Source organism: Chiloscyllium punctatum, chromosome 3, assembly GCF_047496795.1.
Source record: "Chiloscyllium punctatum isolate Juve2018m chromosome 3, sChiPun1.3, whole genome shotgun sequence".
Lineage (NCBI taxonomy): Eukaryota > Metazoa > Chordata > Chondrichthyes > Orectolobiformes > Hemiscylliidae > Chiloscyllium > Chiloscyllium punctatum.
The window spans coordinates 43,212,619-43,232,857 of NC_092741.1; the positions used below are offsets into that span (position 1 = coordinate 43,212,619).

General features: G+C 43.2%; 1 protein-coding gene across 1 annotated transcript in view; it reads right to left on the reverse strand.

Moving 5' to 3' along the window:
- armc2 (armadillo repeat containing 2) overlaps positions 1 to 20,239 on the reverse strand; it is a 238,005-nt gene that overhangs the window by 185,729 nt on the left and 32,037 nt on the right. The window contains exons 4-5 of the mRNA XM_072552378.1: positions 13,310 to 13,475; positions 11,762 to 11,957 (exon numbers count right to left, since the gene is read on the reverse strand). Coding sequence (XP_072408479.1) covers positions 11,762 to 11,957; positions 13,310 to 13,475 — 362 coding nt within the window. The remainder of the gene's footprint in view (positions 1 to 11,761; positions 11,958 to 13,309; positions 13,476 to 20,239) is intronic.

Sequence of the window (20,239 nt, forward strand, 5' to 3'; positions counted from 1 at the left end):
AAAGGTGTAATTCAATCCCCATTTCAAAGTAATTCATTCTGTCCTTATCTTTATGTTATACCTTATAAAATTCCTATGTCCACACTCAATGGAAGATACCAACATAAACTTGACATTTTATAATTCTTGCCATTACTACAATTGATGCAGCAAAATCTGCATCTCATGCTAGTTCATAAATTTAAAAAAGGAACTTAAAAAAAGGAACTGGCTTTAAAAGTACTTTCGCAAGAAACATTTCATTCGGTAAGCAACTGATGAAGAGATCTAGCAAATTTCAGCAGTGCATGAAGCTAGAGTCCCAGTAAATATTTTACTATTGCACAATTGAGCAATGCATCTCTGTTCAGTTGCTATGTGCCAAAATCGGAGTCAATTAAAGTGCATGGGTGAGAAAGCAAATGTTATAATCAGCTGAAGGTCCACATTTCTAAGACAAATGTTTTGCAGTTTTATACTAATATAGCAGACAGTTAATACTACCTTCATACACAATTCTTTATGAATCAACAAATAGTCAGGCCATACTGTATGCATTTTAATTGCATATATCCTGACATAACTATAACATATGCTGCAACATTAAGAGGCATTTTTAGATTCACTCCTGGAACATTATCACAGTAGCACATACTGCTCCTGCTCTCTTGCCCTGAGAAGTTGGGACTTACACCTACTACAGTGCCAACATTTTGATATAATTGACTGAGACAACTTCAGAGGGCAAGTAAAGGTCAACAACATGAGTATGGGACCAGGAGTAAATGTATGCCAAACCAAGCCAGGAAAAGAACAATCCAATTAATTGATTTTTGCATTACTACTAGGTTTTTTAAAAAGTCAATTCAAAATCTGAACTTCTGTGGTGAAGGCAAGATGTATTAATGGCACAGCAACAATAACAACTGCACTACGACAGTATTACAGTATCCAGTCCAACACGTCAGAAAAATAATCACAAATTGCTTAAGAACTTTTGACAATATAATGAAACAAAGGAGAAAATGAGGACTGCAGATGCTGAAGATCAGAGTCAAGAGTATGGTGCTGGAAAAGCACAGCAGGTCAGGCAGCATCCAAGGAGCAGGAGAATCAATATTTCGGGCATAAACCCTTCGTCAGCATTCCAGTTGAAGAGCTTATGTCTGAAACATCAATTCTCCTGCCCCTCGGATGCTGCCTGACCTGCTGCGCTTTTCCAGCACCACACTCTCGAATGTAATGGAACAGCTGAATCTATATTGGTGCAGCATTAACATTACCAATTTTAATTCAAGAAAAGGATAACTTGGCTGGAAATTGGGGACACTTGGTGTTGGAATTTGCTAATTACCTCAAGTTTCGGATGCCAGGGACATTCCCAATCATTTGGTCGGTGGAACATGTGCAATGATCTTCCAATGTGCAGTCAGTTCAGGTTCATGTTTTGGGCCAGGAGAGAGGATAAATCCATAAAGGATAGCGGTCAGAAGTTAGTGCCATCAGAGAGCTCGAGGACATAATTGTAGAGCAGAACTCTCAGCTTTAATACATGTTTCACACAGAGGCTGCAGAAATGGTGCCTTGAAAGACAAGCAGCAGGATGGTGGCTATGGTGTGAGGAAGAGAGGCTCCATGTTTTAGAAGTGCCTCCTTTAAAGTTCTTCTGTGGTGCAGGAAAGGGTGCAATTATGTTCAGAGGATTGAATGAGGCAGACACCCAGCCTCACAAACAAAATCAGACTGCTGATGATTAAAGAAGTGTGCAGCTATGGGACTGTGACATGGACCTGGTAATAATATTGGAAGCGTTTCAGTGACCTATAATTTCAGAGCCCTGGCAAGATGACTGGTATAAACGCTGTCAGGTTTGGATCCCTGCATAGATAATAATGCCCATACTATGTGCAGTGTCATGGATGACTCATGCACAAGGACTCAGCAACAACCAATCTGTGCACACAGACAGCGGTATATTAGATCAGATTCCCCACAGTGTGGAAACAGGCCCTTCGATCCAACAAGTCCACACCAACCCTCCGAAGTGTAACCCACCCCGACCCATTTCTCTCTAACTAATGCACCTAACACTACGGGCAATTTAGCAGAGCCAATTCACCTAACCTTTGGACTGTGGGAGGAAACCGGTGCACCCGGAGGAAACTCATGCAGACACAGGGAGACCATGCAAACTCCACACAGATGGTTGCCTGAGGCTGGAATTCAACCTAGGTCCCTGGCACTGAGAGGTTGCAGTGCTAACCACTGAGCCACTGTGCATGGTAGCATTATGCCAGTCTACAATGGGCAATAATTAACTTCTGTTGCAATACCAATCTTGAATAAATATATATAGCAATCCTCCCAGTCACTCAATGATGGACTTTCTTTACATCTTAATTAATTCATGGGATGTGGATATTTCTGATTGAGCTAGCATTTTTTGCCCATCCATAGTTGCTCTTGAAAAGGTGGTGGTGAGCTGTTTTCTTGAACTGCTGCAGTCCATTTGGTGTTGGTTCTGTGGAGTTGGGGTTGGGGGTGGGGGGTTAACCCAGCAAAATAGAAAAAACAGTGATATATTTCTAAGTCTGGCCGGTGAATATCTTGGAGGGGAAACTTGTAGGCAATGATGCTCCCATGTATCTGCTGTCTTTGTCCTTCTAGATGGTATTGTTTGTGAGTTTGGAGGTGCTGTGTAAGGACCCTTGGTGAATTTCTGCAGTGCATTTGTAGATCACACCTATTGCTGCCATTCAGCATTGCTGGTGGTGGGTCTGAATGGATGTGCCAATCAAGAGAGCTGTTTTGTCCCAGATGGTATCAAGCTTCATGAGTGCTACTGGAGATGTGCTTATCAAGACAAGTGGGGAGTATTCCTTCAACTCACTTGTACCTTGTAGCTAGGGGGCAAGCGTTGGGGAGTCAGAAAGTGAGTTACTCACTACAAGATTCCTAGCCTCTGAGCTGCTCTTATTTGTCATAGTACTTCCATGACTCACCCAGTTCACTTTCTGGTCAATGGTAACTCCTCAGGCTGTTGATAGTTGGGGACACACTGAGGGCAATGCTTTGAAAATCAAGGGCTATGGTTAGATTCTCTCATTTGAGATGGTCATGACCTGGCATATGTGTGGCCCAAATGTTACTTATCACTTGTCAGCCTAAACCTGGATATTGGCCACTACTGATCTTATGAAGGAGGGAAGGTCATTGTTAAAGCAGCTGAAGATGGTTGAACCTAGGACACTACCCTGAGGATTTGCTGGAGAGGTGTCCTGGAGCTAAGATGACTGACCTCCAACGGGCTCAACCATCTTCCCTTGTACCAGATACAAGTCCAACTAACAGAAAGTTTCCACCCTCCCACTTCTATTCCTATTGACTCCAGTTTGCTGGAGCGCCTTGATGCTACACTCAGTTAAATTCAGTTAAATGTCAAGGGCAGTCATTGTCACCTTAACCTGCAATTCATCTCTTTTGTCCATGCTTTGACCAAGGTTATAAGGAGGTCGGGAGCTCAGTTGCTCTATTGCAGCTCAAACTAAGGATCGATGAACAAGTTATTAGCAAATACTACTTCATAGCACCAATGATGACATTTTCCATCACATTTCTGATGATTGGCAGTAGACTAATGGGACAGTAATTGGCCAGTTTGGACTTGACCTGATTTGTTTGTGGATGACATTTCTGGGCAATTTTCCACATTGCCAGGTAAATTTTTAATAACTCCTTTATGGGAAATGACTATCGCTGGCTGGGCCAGCATTTAATGTCCATCCCTAATTTTGCTTGTTCAGAGTAGGTTGGTAGGGACATTTCAGTGGGCAGTTAAGAGTTAACCACATTGCTGTTGGGCTGGAATCACGTATGGGTTAAGTAGGGTATTTTCTCTTAAATATACACCCCCATTATTGAGGATGGAGAAGTTTGCTGGGCTTCTTTTCCAGTGAGTTGTTTAATTGACCACCATTATTCGTGACTGGATATAGAGTCATAGAGATGAACAGCATGGAAACAGACCCTTCAGTCCAACACATCCATACCAACCTGATATCCCAACCCAATCTAGTCCCACCTGCCAGCATCTGGCCCATATCCCTCCAAATGCTTCATATACCCAACCAATTGCTTTTTAAATGCTGCAATTGTACCAGCCTCCACCACTTCCTCTGGCAGCTCATTCCATACCCGTACCACTCTCTGTGTGAAAAAGCTGCCCCTTAGGTCTCTTTTATATCTTTCCCCTCTCACCTTAAACCTATGCCCTCTAGTTCTGAACTCCACGACCCCAGTGAAAAGACTTTGTCTATTTACCCTATCCATGCCCCTCATAATTTTGTAAGCCTCTATACAGTCACCCCTCAGCCTCCAACGCTCCATGGAAAACAGCCCCAGCCTGTTAGCTTAGACCTGATCCCTTGGTTGTATAATTATTTAGATCTATTACTTGCTGTTTATGCTTTCTGGCATGCAAGTAGTCCTATCTTGTAGCTTCACCAGGTTAACATTTACTTTTAGGTGTGCCTGGTGTTGTTCTTTGCATGCCTTCCTGCATTGCTCATTGAACCAGCCATGATCCCCTAACATGATAGTAAATGGTCGAGTTGAGATATGTAGGGTCATAAGGTTGCAGGTTGTGTTGCAGCACAATTTGGCTGTAGCTGATAGCCCACATTGCCTTGTGGATATCCTATCTTGGAGCTGCTAGGTCTTTACAAAGTCTATTCTATTTAGTGTGGTGTCACTGCAACAAAACATGATGGGGGATATTCTCAATGTGAAGACAAGAATCGGTCTTCACAAGGCCTGTACTGTGGTCACTCTTACTGACGCCATCATGGACAGATATACCTGCAGCAGCCAGATTGGTGGGGGTAAGGTCAAGTATGTTTTTCCCTCTTGTTGGTTCCCTCAGCATCTGCCATACACCTAATTGAGCAGCAAAGTCCTTTAGGTCATGACCAGCTCATTTAGTCAAGCTGCTGCCAGACGGCTCTGGTGATGGAAATTAAAGTCTCAAATCCAGTGTACATGGTGCACACTTGCCACCCTCAGTGCACCCTCGAAGTGCTGTTTAACGTAGACTGACCATTCAACAGCCAAAGGAAGACAGCATATGGAAATCAGCAAGGGGTTTCCTTGAGTGTGGTGTGATCATGACTATCACAGGGCAGGAACTGTACTGTATCTTCATGCTGTCGTAAGAGAAGGAAATACATAATACAAGAGAGCAAAAGTGCAGGTGGAGGAAGTGAGGCTAGATGATAGTAAACTAGAACATCACATAGGGCAAGGTAAGTCTGGAGTTCTGAGAGAGTGCATTTGTCATTTCTGTTTACCCTTCAGCCTCCGACGCTCCAGGGAAAACAGCCCCAGCATAACACAGAACACAGAACAATACAGCGCAGTACAGGCGCTTTGGCCCTCGATGTTGCGCCGATCCAAGCCCACCTAACCTACACTAGCCCACTATCTTCCATATGCCTATCCAATGCCTGTTTAAATGCCCATAAAGAAGGAGAGTCCACCACTGCTACTGGCAGGGCATTCCATGAACACGACTCGCTGAGTAAAGAATCTACCCCTAACATCTGTCCTATACCTACCACCCCTTAATTTAAAGCTATGCCCCCTCGTAATAGCTGGCTCCATACGTGGAAAAAGGTTCTCATGGTCAACCCTATCTAAACCCCTAATCATCTTGTACACCTCTATCAAGTCACCCCTAAACCTTCTTTTCTCCAATGAAAACAGCCCCAAGTGCCTCAGCCTTTCCTCATACGATCTTCCTACCACACCAGACAACATCCTGGTAAACCTCCTCTGCATCCGTTCCAGTGCCTCCACATCCTTCCTATAGTATGGCGACCAAAACTGCACACAATACCCCAGATGCGGCCACACCAGAGTCTTATACAACTGCAACATGACCTCAGGACTCCGGAACTCAATTCCTCTACCAATAAAAGCCAGTACGCCATATGCCTTCTTCACTGCACTATTTACCTGGGTGGCAACTTTCAGAGATCTGTGTACATGGACACCAAGATCCCTCTGCTCATCCACACTACCAAGTATCCGACCATTAGCCCAGTACCCCATCTTTTTGTTACTCATACCAAAGTGAATCACCTCACACTTACCCACATTGAACTCCATTTGCCACCTTTCTGCCCAGCTCTGCAGCTTATCTATATCCCGCTGTAACCTGCCACATCCTTCCTCACTGTCAACAACTCCACTGACTTTCGTATCATCTGCAAACTTGCTCACCCAACCTTCTAGCCCCTCCTCCAGGTCATTTATAAAAATGACAAACAGCAATGGTCCCAAAACAGATCCTTGCGGAACACCGCTAGTAACTGCACTCCAAGATGAACCTTTACCATCAACTACTACCCTCTGTCGTCTTCCAGCCAGCCAAACCTCCAGCCTAATCCAAACCTCCAACTCACCCTCAATGCCATACCTCCGTAGTTTTTGCAGTAGTCTACCATGGGGAACCTTATCAAACGCCTTACTAAAATCCATATACACCACATCTACCGCTTTACCCTCGTCCACCTCCTTAGTCACCTTCTCAAAGAATTCAATAAGGTTTGTGAGGCACGATCTGCCCTTCACAAAACCATGCTGACTATCCTTGATCACATTATTCCTATCCAGATGTTCATAAATCCTATCCCTTACAATTCTCTCTAAGACTTTGCCCACAACAGAAGTGAGGCTCACCGGCCTATAGTTACTAGGATTATCCCTACTCCCCTTCTTGAACAAGGGAACCACATTTGCTATCCTCCAGTCTTCTGACACTATTCCTGTAGACGAGGACATAAAAATCAAGGCCAATGGCTCTGCAATCTCCTCCCTTGCTTCCCAGAGAATCCTAGGATAAATGCCATCAGGCCTAGGGGACTTATCTATTTTCACCCTTTCCAGAATTTCCAACACCTCTTCTCTACATACCTCAAAGCCGTCCATTCTAATTAATTGTGAGTCAGAATTCACATCAGCAACAATGTCGTGTTCCTGAGTGAATACTGACGAAAAGTATTCATTCAGTGTCTCCCCAATCTCTTCAGCCTCCACACGCAACTTCCCACTACTATCCTTGACTGGACCTATTCCTATCCTAATCATCCTTTTATTCCTGACATACCTATAGAAAGCCTTTGGGTTTTCCCTAATCCTACCAAGTAAGGACTTTTCATGTCCCCTCCTTGCTGCTCTTAGCTCTCTCTTTAGATCCTTCCTGGCTACCTTATAACTCTCAATCACCCCAATTGAACCTTCACGCCTCATCTTTACATAGGCTGCCCTCTTCCCTTGAACAGGGGATTCCAATTCCTTATTAAACCATGGCTCCCTCACACGACCCTTTCCTCCCTGCCTGACAGGTACATACTTATCAAGGATATTCAATAGTTGCTCCTTGAACAAGCTCCACATATCAATTGCGCCCTTGCCTTGAAGCCTACTTTTCCAAGGCACGCATCCTAAGTCGTGCCTCACCACATCATAATTTCCCTGCCTCCAGCTATAACTCTTGCCCTGCAATGCACACTTATCCCTCTCCATCACTAGAGTAAAAGTCACTGAATTTTTGTGGTCACTGTCCCCAAAGTGCTCATCTACTTCCAATTCTAACACCTGGCCTGGTTCGTTACCCAGAACCAAATCCAGTATGGCCTCACCTCTTGTTGGCCTGTCTACATATTGTGTCAGGAAACCCTCCTGCACACATTGGACAAACACCGACCCATCTAACAAACTCGAGCTATAGCTTTCCCAGTCAATATCAGGAAAGTTAAAGTCCCCCATAACAACCACCTTACTACTTTCACTCTTCGCCTGAATTATCCTCGCAATCCTTTCTTCTACGTCTCTAGGACTATTAGGAGGCCTATAGAAAACTCCTAACAGGGTGACCTCACCTTTCCTATTCCTTATCTCAGCCCAAACTACCTCAGATGGCAAGTCTTCATCCATCGTCCTTTCCACCGCTGTAATACTACCTTTGACAAGCAATGCCACACCTCTCCCTCTTTTACCCCCACCTCTGACCCTACTAAAACATTTAAACCCTGGAACCTGCAACAGCCAATCCTGTCCCTGTTCTACCCATGTCTCCGTAATAGCCACAACATCAAAATCCCAGGTACCAACCCATGCTGCAAGTTCACCTACCTTATTTCGTATACTTCTTGCATTGAAGTATATACTCTTTAAGGCACTTTCCTGTTTACAGGCACCCTCCTTTGAGATTGATGCCGTGTTCCTAATCTCCCTACACTCCAGGTCCTGCACCCTAAAGCTACAGTCTAGGTTCCTGCAGAGTTAGTTTAAACCCCCCCCCCCCCCCCAACAAGAGCACTAGCAAACCTCCTCCCAAGGATACTGGTGTCCCTCAGGTTCAGGTGTAGACCATCCTGTTTATAGAGGTCCCACCTTCCCCAGAAAGAACCCCAGTTATCCAGAAACCAGAATCCCTCCCTCCTGCACCATTCCTGTAGCCACGCATTTAACTGTTCTCTCTCCCTATTCCTCGACTCTCTATCACGTGGCACGGGTAACAAACCAAACATGTTCAGCCTCTCCCCATAGCTCAAATCCTCCAACACTGGCAACATCTTTGTAAATCTTTTCTGAACCCTTTCAAGTTTCACAACATCTTTCCGATAGGAAGGAGGCCAGAATTGCACGCAATATTCCAACAGTGGCCTAACCAATGTCCTGTGCAGCCGCAACATGATGTCCCAATGCCTGTACTCAATACTCTAACCAATAAAAGAAAACATACCAAATGCCTTCTTCACTATCCTATATACCTGTGACTCCACTTTCAAGGAGCTATGCACCTGCACTCCAAGGTCTCTTTGTTCAGCAGGGGTGACCTTACAGAGGGTTACAAAATTATGAGGGGCATGGATAGGATAAATAGACAAAGTCTTTTCCCTGGGGTCAGGGAGTCCAGAACTAGAGGGCATAGGTTTAGGGTGAGGGGTAAAAGATATGAAAGGGACCTACAGAGCAACTTTTTCACGCAGAAGGTTGTACATGTGTGGAATGAGCTGCCAGAGGAAGTGGTGGAGGCTGGTACAATTGCAACATTTAAAAAGCATTTGGATGGGTATATGAATAGGAAGGGTTTGGAGGGATATGGGCTGGGTGCTGGCAGGTGGGACTAGATTGGGTTGGGATATCCGGTCAGCATGGATGGGTTGGACCGAAGAATCTGTTTCCATACTGTAAATCTCTATGACCTCAGTGATCCATGTTGACCATATGAAACTCCGGATATAAGTTTACTCACTGAGCTGGAAGGTGTGTTATCAGATGATTTGTCACCATACTAGGTAACATCATCAGCTAGCCTCCAGTGAAGCACTGGTGGTATAGCCCACTTTTTATTTATGTGTTTAGGTTTCCTTGGATCGGTGATGCCATTTCTTGTTCTTTTTCTCAGGGGGTGGTAAATGGGATCCAACTCAATGTGTTTGTTAATAGAGTTCCAGTTATCAACAAACACATTGACTTGGATCCCATTTACCACCCCCTGAAAGAAAAAAAGGAAAGGACGTCATCACATGACATCACCACAGGAAATTGCATCACTAACCCAAGGAAACTTAAGCACATAAATAAAAAGCGGGCCATATCACCAGTGCTTGTCCGGAGGTTCAATGGTGATGTTACCTAGTATGGTGACAAAACATCTAACAACAAACCTTCTAGCTCAGCGAGCAAACTTATATCCAGAACCTCAACCTGAGCTATAAATCTGCTCAAAACTCACTAATATGAAACTCAAGACCACAAAAGGTCAGGAGGACGAGATTGCACAGGGACATTGTTAACAGCATTCTTGTCTATTCAACAAGTATAGCAGATGATACTGGAATCAGCAGAGATTCAGGGAAGGAGACAATATGTGTAGATGCAACATCAAATCAGTCCAGTGTAATCTCCATTCGGGCAAATGCTATCATATTGACTAGTCATAAGGCATAGTTCGAATGGGTGGTACGACTGGTGAGAATGGAACACACACAGGAGTAGGTGACAGAAGCAATGACAGCTACGCCCATTTTCCATCAGAATAATGACGACATGCCCAGCAATGCTGAATTCAACAAAGATGCTCAGGTTCATTGGTCATCAATGAAGCAGGTGCTTAGAGAACAGGAAACATACAGAGTCTCCAAAGTAATGCATCAATCTAACCCTGATGGGCAATAGGCTTGGATTGGAGGTGTGGGGGCAGATGGCTCAGAGTAGCAAGGATGTGTGGACAGGTTATAGAGAGCTCCTCCAATGTAGGGGAGTGGATTTGAGCCATGAAAGCTTTGAGGGGTAAATTGCTAAAGTAATGGGTATTTACTCAAAACTGTTCTGACCATGACACTGACATTGTCTCTGTCCTCATTGAAGGAAACATAAAGGTTAAATTGGTGCAATTTGTACTGGCATCTCAAGGAACCCACAACTCAGAAGTAGCTTCATGGACATTTAGTCCACTGGAGTCAGGAGGCCAGCTGGCTGCCGAATATCATCTCAAAAACATTGTTTTTTTCCTCATTCTTTCACAAGGTGTGGGCATGTCTAGCTAGGCCAACATTAATTGCCCTTGAGAAACTTGTGGTGAGACATTTCTTGGGCTGCTGCAGTCTATATGGTGCAGATACACCCACAGTGAAGGAACCCTATGTGGAAACAATCATAAGTGAACAAAAAGAAAAATGACTCGCATTTATATAGTGCTTTCCACAAATAGTGGATGTCTCAAAGCCTTTTACAGCTTATTTATATTTGAAAGCTAGTCACTTTAGCAACAGCAATTTTGTGCTTAATGCATTTATTAAGGGTCATTCATAGGATTGGCTGGAAGTGGTTGTGCAATCTTGCAAACTGCTGCTCCTCATTTGAATAAGGCAAGCAATGGATATTTTGTTTGTGTAGCGTGTTTTTTTGAAAGACAAAAAGAACACATGCATACACTGTTTCAACTCAGCAAAATAGCAATAACCAATGGTTCATTTCTCAGGACAACATTATAACCAATGTCTGGCAGTTAACTATCAATCAGCCTTAATGGATGCATTCTCTATGACATTGCCTCTACCAGAATTGACTTGCCAACCATTCAACACTCTCCTCTCATGCAATATAAATTATGGCTTTCCATTTGAATTGTTATTTCCTGTGAATTGTCCTAATGAGTACAAAGGGAAAAACTTTGATGACAAGTGCCTTTTTTTCAGCAGTCATATTTTTGTGTTCTTACTTCACTGCAGCTAGCAAGCAACTGAAGCTTCAATATACCTCTGCACCTTCAACAAAATTCCCACATTAAATTGTTCTTAATAACACCTTAACCACTTCAAAATGGACACTAGGCCAGAAAGCTCCAGCTACTAACCCTGTAAAAACTGATCAGCAGTGGTGACATCAGGATGCATCCCTGACATTTCTCTCACACTTTTCCCATCTCACAAACCTGGAAATTTCAGATCCTGTTTCTGTTGCCTCAAATAATGTCTCATTGACATTGGCGCCACCAATACAAAAAAGAACCATGTCAATTGTTGACAGGACCAAGCAGCCTAAGACCAGGACTTTTAGATTAAAATAACTGACAGTTTTGCAGTATTAATTCATCAACAGCTTATTATACCATTGTATTTTAGACAGAATTATCATTTCACTTCCAAGTGCTATGTTTGGCTATGTGTTGTATAAATAATAGTAACTTAAAATATTTAGATTATGCATGTACCTGCCAAGACTAGTCTGTGTTGACTGTGAGCCCACATGTTCCCTTATGCCAGTAGGCAGGATCATCTTCTCTTCAGCACATACTGTGCTCTTATTTGCTAAGGTTTTCACATTAAACTGCGATAAGTCAGATTCATCAGTATCATGTGGGAAGTCTTTAATGTTGAGACAGGAATCTGAATTTAATCTCTTTACAGCTGCAAGATAAACATAAACACCATATTATTTGACTTGAATCCTCCATCTGTCACCTAGGGGCCATATTTCATTATCCAAGTGGGTAACTCACGTTGGGACATTTTCCAATTTGGCAAAACCAGAGTCAACTTCACTCTGAAAATCTAGCCCACCCACCCCCGATCCCAATATTGACATGGATAGAGGGAAGGGGTAGAGAGCATGTCAGTGGCTAAGAAATACTAAACATTTGGGAAGAGGAGGTTTACTGTATGGGATGGCAGAAATGCTTTAGTATATTTTTGCAACTTGTCTTGCAGTTGTCCAGGCTACAGGGAGGTGGGGAAATCTGAAGGAAGAGATGGCACCGTGAAGAAGTGCCACCATAGTGGGACAGAGATTTTAGAAGATAACGTGCTTGAGGGAACAGCAGAAGTACTTACATACCTCCCAGCCCACAAAGTGGACACATTATTTCCTGTTAGACCTAGCAATTTCTACCTCCAACTACCAATGTTTCATCCCTTGGGATACTCAAATCATAGTGTTACATCCAAATAGTTACCAAAATATTAAGTGCTGAGCCTCATTTAAATATTTTAATCTCTGCTCTGCTTTTCCAGCATACACTATACAGGTACCACCAAAATTACCATTCTAAAACTGGAAGTAGCTGCATTCAGGACTGAGTTTGGACTTCATTTTTTATTAATTTACATACCTTTTTCCAGCCAATCGTGGGGACCTTTATTTGACTTGATTTATTATTGTCACATGTACCAAGATAGAGTGAAAGCTCTAAAATTTTTCCAAACATGTTTTTTTCTTCATAAATCCATATTAATTTTGTACAGTTAAACAATTATTTCTAAATCTTCCATGATCACATCCTTTATAATAGATTCTAGTATTTTCCCTTGAATCGACATTAGATCTGTAGTTACCTACTTTCTCTCTCCCACCTTTCTTAAATTGTGGGTTATATTTGAGACCTTCCAATTTGCATGAGCATTACAATTTTGAAAGACACAATCACTATCTCTGTAGCCATCTCTTTCAATATTCTCAGGTGAAGGTCATTGGTTCCCAGGAATTTGTCAACTAATAGACCCATTAATTTCTCCAATACTACATTTTTTTCACAAATACTAATTTCTTTTTGTTCCACATTTTCACTATCCTTGGATCTTAATCATTTCAGACTGAGCTCTTGAATCTTTCTTTGTGAAAATAGAAACAAAGTCCTTAAATAGCTGCCCTGCCATTCCTATTATAAATTCACCTGTCTTTGCTACTCAGCATAGGGCAAATAAAATTATATAAACGCACACACACATTGACAGAGATAGAAGGGAAATGAGGAGTCACCTACTTCCTTCAGAATGAATTTCTTTGTCAGGCAGAAGATTTCCTTGAGAAGCAACTTTAAATAATCGTGCACGAGCATTGCTGACTCTCTTAACCTCTACTGGGTCCAGTGGGGGCTTTGGAATGGGAGATCCTTCATCTTTGGGTGGAGAGGTAGGAATTTTTGGTTTCTGGTACAGGAGAAAACAAGAATTTTAAACCAACAAATTCTTTCTAGGTTTTAAAGTTCCATTAAATGCTACTAAATAGCAAAATTCTGTGCACAACAGTCATCAAAAGAGAAACAAAAGTAGTCATTCTTTGCTCATGCAAATCTCTTAATTAAATTTATATATTAGTATGTGTTCTCCAATATATGAAGTGTCAGATCTAGATAATACATATCTTTTTTCCAATTCAACACCAAATATTGTAAAGAAATACTTTTGGGATGAATAACAAACCACATTCATGTTTCCTCCAATAATGCTCAATTTTTCAAATTTTAGAACAGTAATCATTGCTGCTCAACGTGATACTTTCTATTTCCCACACCAAACCTCTTATGTGGTCAGCCACTGTGAATTAGCAATTTCAGTTCTTTAACTTTAAACATAAAATATTCAACTTTAAACACATGAATGGATTTTCTAGAAAGCTGTAATGCTCGCATAGGTGGGAGTCACACACGGGGGACCTTGTGGAATCTTGATCATGACATACTCCAAAAGAATCATCCAGGAAAATGAATTTTCCATTGGGCAACTCATACCCCACAAACCCTCCATCCTGATTAATAGTTAATCTGACCCCATACACACCCCACACACCCCCAACAACTTAAACCCCCACACCTTGACCCAACACACTCCCACATCATTATCCTGCTACCTTGAAAGCAGCAATGAGCACATACAGAGCAGGTGGTGTTGAAATCACGCTATATGATTTTTAATTCTTATACCCCCTTCCTCACCCAATTGCCCACTCATCATAAGGGTATGAATTTGACCCATGTGTCAACACGACATTCTAACATGGAGGACATCAAATAACATTGGCCTAACCTCCCTAACATGTGCCTAAACCAGCAGGAGCAATTTCAAATCGATTAGGGATACAAATCCTGTTTTATATTGCTCTCCTTAACTCAAAAGGAGATCTTGTGACACAGGGATAGTGTCCCTAGCTCTGTGCCCAAAGGTCTTGGTTTGAGTCACATACCATAGCTTGTTGGCTGTGGAAGGTATATTTATAGCATGGTCAGTCAGGTTGACTGTCAGCCTGTAATTCCTTCCAATACACTGATGGTAGACAGCAAGAGCAGGGAGGTTTCCTGGTCAACAAAACTGCAATGAGCAATAGCAAACCACTGCGGTATCTGCCTATAAGTGGAGAGCAATCCAATGGCCCAACTCTTGAATATAAAGACAGGAGAACTGACAGACATATTTAACACAGAAGCACTGGGGCCAGCAACACTCCCACACCGTGGAAAAATTGTCATTACTGAAGAGGACTGCAGGTGCTGGAGATCAGAACCAAAATGTGTGGTGCAGGAAAAGCGCAGCCAGTCAGGCAGCATCTGAGGAGGAGGAGAGTGGATAGATTCTGCTCAAAACATCAACTCTCCTGCTCTTCAGATGCTGCCTGACTGGCTGTGCTTTTCCAGCACCATATGTTTTGACTCTGCAACAAATTACAGGCAGACATTCATAAATTTGCAGGAATGGATAAATAATTTGAAAATCAAGCTAGTGCAGATAAATAGAGTCATAGGGTTATATAGCATGAAAACAGACCCTTTGGTCCAACTAGTCCATGCCAATCATGTTCCAAACTAAATTAGTCCCACGTGCCTGTATTTGGCTCATATCCCTCCATACCTTTCATAGTCATGTTTTTATCCACATGAATGTTGTAGCTGTTTGTGCATCCACCACTTCCTCTGGCAGGGGTTCATTCCACATACAAAACAATCTCTGTGTAAAAAGGTTGCAACCCAGGTCCTTTTTAAAAACTTTCTCCTCTCACCTTAAAAATATGCCCCCTAGTTTTGAAGTCCCCCACCCTTAGGAAAAAATACCGTTGCGATTCACTTTATCTATGCCCCTTATGATTTTATAAATCTTTGTAAATAAGGTCACCCCTCAAACTCCTATGCTCGCAGCCTACCCAGCCTATTTTCATAACTGAAACCCTCCATTCCAGGCAACAGTCTGGTAAATCTTTTCTGACCAGCAGAGACTGTGACAATGCAGTTTGGCTGTCGGGGTGAAGATTTGCATTGGCACAATCACCACTACCAGAAGGAGGACCTCAGCAAAACACCATCCAAGGACATTCCTCCAACTGAATTGAATTCATTCCTCCCATTGACCAACCAGGTCGTACCCTCTACTTGTCTTCATCTATCCCCACTTCATCACTCTACCCCTGCCACTCCCTTTATCTACAGTTTCCCCCACATCCAGTCCTGAAGAAGGGTTACACTCAAAACGTCGACTTCTGCACCTTCTGATGCCTGCCAGGCTTGTTGTGTTCTTCCAGCCTCCTGCCTATCTACTTTGGATTCCAGCATCTGCAGGATTTTTGTGTCTCTAATCATCCAAGGACAGGCAGTCACCTGCACTGAACAGCAGGTTGTTGTGGGCCTGCTGCTTCAGGCCCAAACATTACATCGCTATAGTGTTTTTTTCCCTTCCTAGCTTACTCCCATCAAATGTACAATCTCTGGAGAACAAGATGGATAAACTCAGATCACGGCTCAGCTTCCAGCGTGAACTGCAGGACTGCCATGTACTCAGTTTCACAGAAACCTGGCTCAACCTATCCATTCCCGACTGCGCACTTCAGGCTGATGGTTTTTCTATCCATTGTATGGACCGTACAGCATCCTCGGGTAAGGCAAAGGGTGGTGGGGTTTGCTTTTTAATCAACAACTTATGATGCATGGTCATTGCAGCCCTGGGCAGCCATTGCTCCCCAAACCTTGAACTCCTCACCATCAAATGCTGCCCCTTCTATCTGCTACAGGAATCTCTACCATCAGGGAGAAGATACAGGAAGCCTGAACACACACATCAGCTTGCTTTACAACAGTTTCTACCCTACTGTTGTTAGAATACTGTATGGACTCTCAAACTCTTAATATTTGTCTGTACCTGTGCTTTTGTTCTTGCCGCTGTTTACCTATTATTTACTATCTATGCTACTTAACTAAGTGATCTGCCTGTATTGCTTGCAAGACAAAGCTTTTCACTGTGCCTCATTACACGTGACAATAAATTCAATTCAATTCTTTATCATCAGAAAACAGAAGTGGAGGGGTAGAGAGATGTGCTATTGCAAAATTTGTTGGTAGCAGAGTAAGAAGTAAGGCTTTGGCTTGAGAGGCTTTGGACAGCAGCAGCTCAGCAAAAAGTACAGGTGAAGTCATTTTAACTTCCCTTTTTAATTGTACAGCAGTTAGTTGCATGTTCCTTCTGCAGGATGTGGGAATTCGGGGAGACCTCCATCATCCCTGATTGATTACACCGGTGGGAAATGCACCCAGCTGCAGCTCCTGAGAGACAGTGTAGGAGAGCTGGAGCTGGACGCATCAGGATCATCTGAGATGCTGAGCGCTTTATGGATAAGAGTTTTAGTAAGGTGGTCAAACCTGAGGTGTAGTCAGAGAGTAGCTGGGTGACCACCAGGAAAGACAAAGGGAAGAGGCAGGAAACCCTTTTAGCCATTCCCCTCGAAAACAAGTTCACCATTTTGAATACTGTTGCAGGGGATGACTATTCATGGGAAAGCAACAGTAGCCACGTTGGTGGGACTACAACTGGTTGTGGGGCAAAGTGGAAACGGGGAAAGATAGACAGGATCTTAGTGACAAGAGACTTGATAGTTAGGGGGACAGATAGGAGATTCTGTGGCTGCAAATGGGAATCTAAGATGGTGTGTTGCCTCCCTGGTGCCAGGGTCCAGAATGTCTCAGAGCGGCTGCAGCACGTTCTTAAGGGGGACGGTGAGCAGCCTGAAATCATTGTGCACATTGGCACAAATGATGTAGGTAAAAATAAGGGATGTGGTCCTGCAGAGTGATTACAGAGAGATAGGAAAAAAGTTTAAAAACCATGACCTCATTGGTGATAATCTCCAGATTACCTCCAGTAGACGAAAGTGAGTACTGCAGATGCTGGAGATTAGAGTCAAGAGTGTGGTGCTAGAAAAACACAGCGGGTCAGGCAGCATCCAAGGAGCAGGAGAATCGATGTTTCGGGCAAAAGCCTTTCATCAGGAACCTCCAGTGCCATGTGCTGGTGAGGGTAAGAACAGAGGGAAATAGTAGATGAATGAGTGGCTAAAGAATTAATGCAGAGGGCAGGGATTCAGATTTTTAGATCATTGGAATCTTTTCTGGGGCAGAGGTGACCTGTTCAAGTGGGATGGGGTTGCACTTGAACTGGAGGGGGACCAATATCTTGGCAGCCAGGTTTGCCAGTGTTGCAAGGGAGGTTTAAACTAGATTGGCAGGGGGGGTGGAATCCTTAACAGCAGGCTGGAAGGAGATACATAATCAGAAATAGTAAGTTGAAGAGACAGGTCAGACTGGAGCACGACACAGCAAGAATGCCTGTTGAATTAAATTGCATGTATTTCAATGCAAGAGGGCTAACAGGTAAGTTGATGAACTCAGGGCATGGATAAGTATGTGGGATGGGGATATTATACAGATGCTTTCAGCAGGACAGAAATGGTGGAAGGAAGGGAGAGGGAGTTGCATTTTTGATTAAGGCGAGTATCACAGCAGTAATCAGAGATGATATACCTGAAGGATCATCCAGTGAGGCTTTGTGGGTGGAGCTAAGAAATAAGAAGGGGATGGTGACCTTATTGAGTTTGTACTATAGGCGCCCAGTCAACGGGAATTAGAGGAACAAATTAGAGGGAGATTTGGAAGACTTGCTGGAGCAATAGGGTTGTCATAGTAGGGGATTTTAATTTTCCTAACAAACACTGGGACTGCCAGTGCGTTAGTGGCTTAACTGGGAGTAGAATTTGTTAAGTACATTCAAGAAGGTTTCCTCAAACAGGTCTTACTTGGGAAGGGGCAAAACTTGACCTACTCTTGGGAAATAGAGCAGGACAAGTGATGGAGGTGACAGTGGGGTAGCACTTTGGAACCAGTGACTATAGTTCTATTAATTTTTAAATAATTGTGGAGAGGAAAAAAACTGATCCACAGGTTCAAGTTCTAAATTGGGGCAAAGTAAATTTTGATGGAATTAAGACAGGAGGTTGCAGGGGTTGATTGGAGTAGCTTGTTTGCAGGCAAAGGGACCTCTGGCAAGCGGGAGGCCTTTAAAGTGAGATAGCTAGAGTTCAAGGTCTATATGTTCCTGAGAGGGTGAAGGGCAAAGATGGAAGAAAGAGGGAACTCTGGATGGCAAAAGATATTGAGGCTTTGACCAGAGAAAAGGAGGCATGGCTCAGGTACAGGCAGCTGGGATCAAAGGAATCTCTGGAGGTATACAGGAGTTTACTGAAGAAGGAAATCAGGAGAGCGAAAGGGGGCCATGAGATAGCCTTGGCTGAGAAGATTAGGGTGAATCCAAAGATGTACTTTAAGTATATTAACAGAAAAAGAATAACAAGAGACAGAACTAGGGTCCCTCAAGGACAAAAGTGTACATGCATGTATAGAACTGCACGAGATGGGCAAGGTTCTCAAAGAATATTTCTCCTCTGTGTTTACCATGGAGAAAGACAAGACGACTTGGGAAAGGTAGTAGTGATACCTTGTGGACAGCCAATATCACAGTAGAGGAGATGTTGGACATTAGAATGTATGAAGGTGAATAAATCTCCTGTTCCTGACCACAGATTCAAGAACATTGCATGAGGCTAGAGAAGAAATTGCGGGGCCTTGGCTGATATTTTTGCATCGCGATAGCCATGGGTGAAGTCCCAGAAGACTGGAGGATAACAAATAGAGTCATAGAGATGTACAGCATGGAAACAGACCCTTTGGTCCAACCTGTCCATGCCGACCAGATATCCCAACCCAATCTAGTCCCATCTGCCAGCACTCGGCCCATATCCTCCAAATCCTTCCTATTCATATACTCATCCAAGTGCCTTTTAAATGTTTCAATTGTACCAGCCTCCACCACTTCCTCTTGCAACTCATTCCATACACGTATAACTCTCTGCATGAAAAAGTTGCCCCTTAGGTCTCTTTTATATCTTTCCCCTCTCACCCTAAACCTATGCCCTCTAGTTCTGGACTCCCCCACCCCAGGGAAAAGACATTGTCTGTTTATCCTATCCATGCCCCTCATAATTTTGTAAACCTCTACAAGGTCACCCCTCAGCCTCCGACACTACAGAGAAAACAGCCCAAGCCTGTTCAGCCTCTCCCTATAGCTCAAATCCTCCAACCCTGGCAACATCCTTGTAAATCTTTTCTGAACCCTTTCAAGTTTCACAACATCTTTCCGATAGGAAAGAGACCAGAATTGCACCAATAGTCCAACAGTGGCCTAACCAATGTCTGTACAGCCACAACATGACGCCCCAACTCCTGTACACAATACTTTGACCAATAAAAGAAAGCATATCAAATGCCTTCTTCACTATCCTATTTACCTGTGACTCCACTTTCAAGGAGCTATGAACCTGCACTCCAAGGTCTCTTTGTTCAGCAACACTCCCTAGGCCCTTACCATTCAATGTAGAAGTCCTGCTAAGATTTGCTTTCCCAAAATGCAGTACCTCGCATTTATCACCATCTGCCACTTCTCACAAACTTGATTGAGTTTTTTGAAGAAGTAACAAAGAGGATTGATGAGGGCAGAGTAGTACATGTGATCTATATGGACTTCAGTAAGGCCCATCTGGTCAAGATCTTGTTGTAATTTGAGGTAACCTTCTTCACTGTCCACGTCATCTACAAACTTACTAA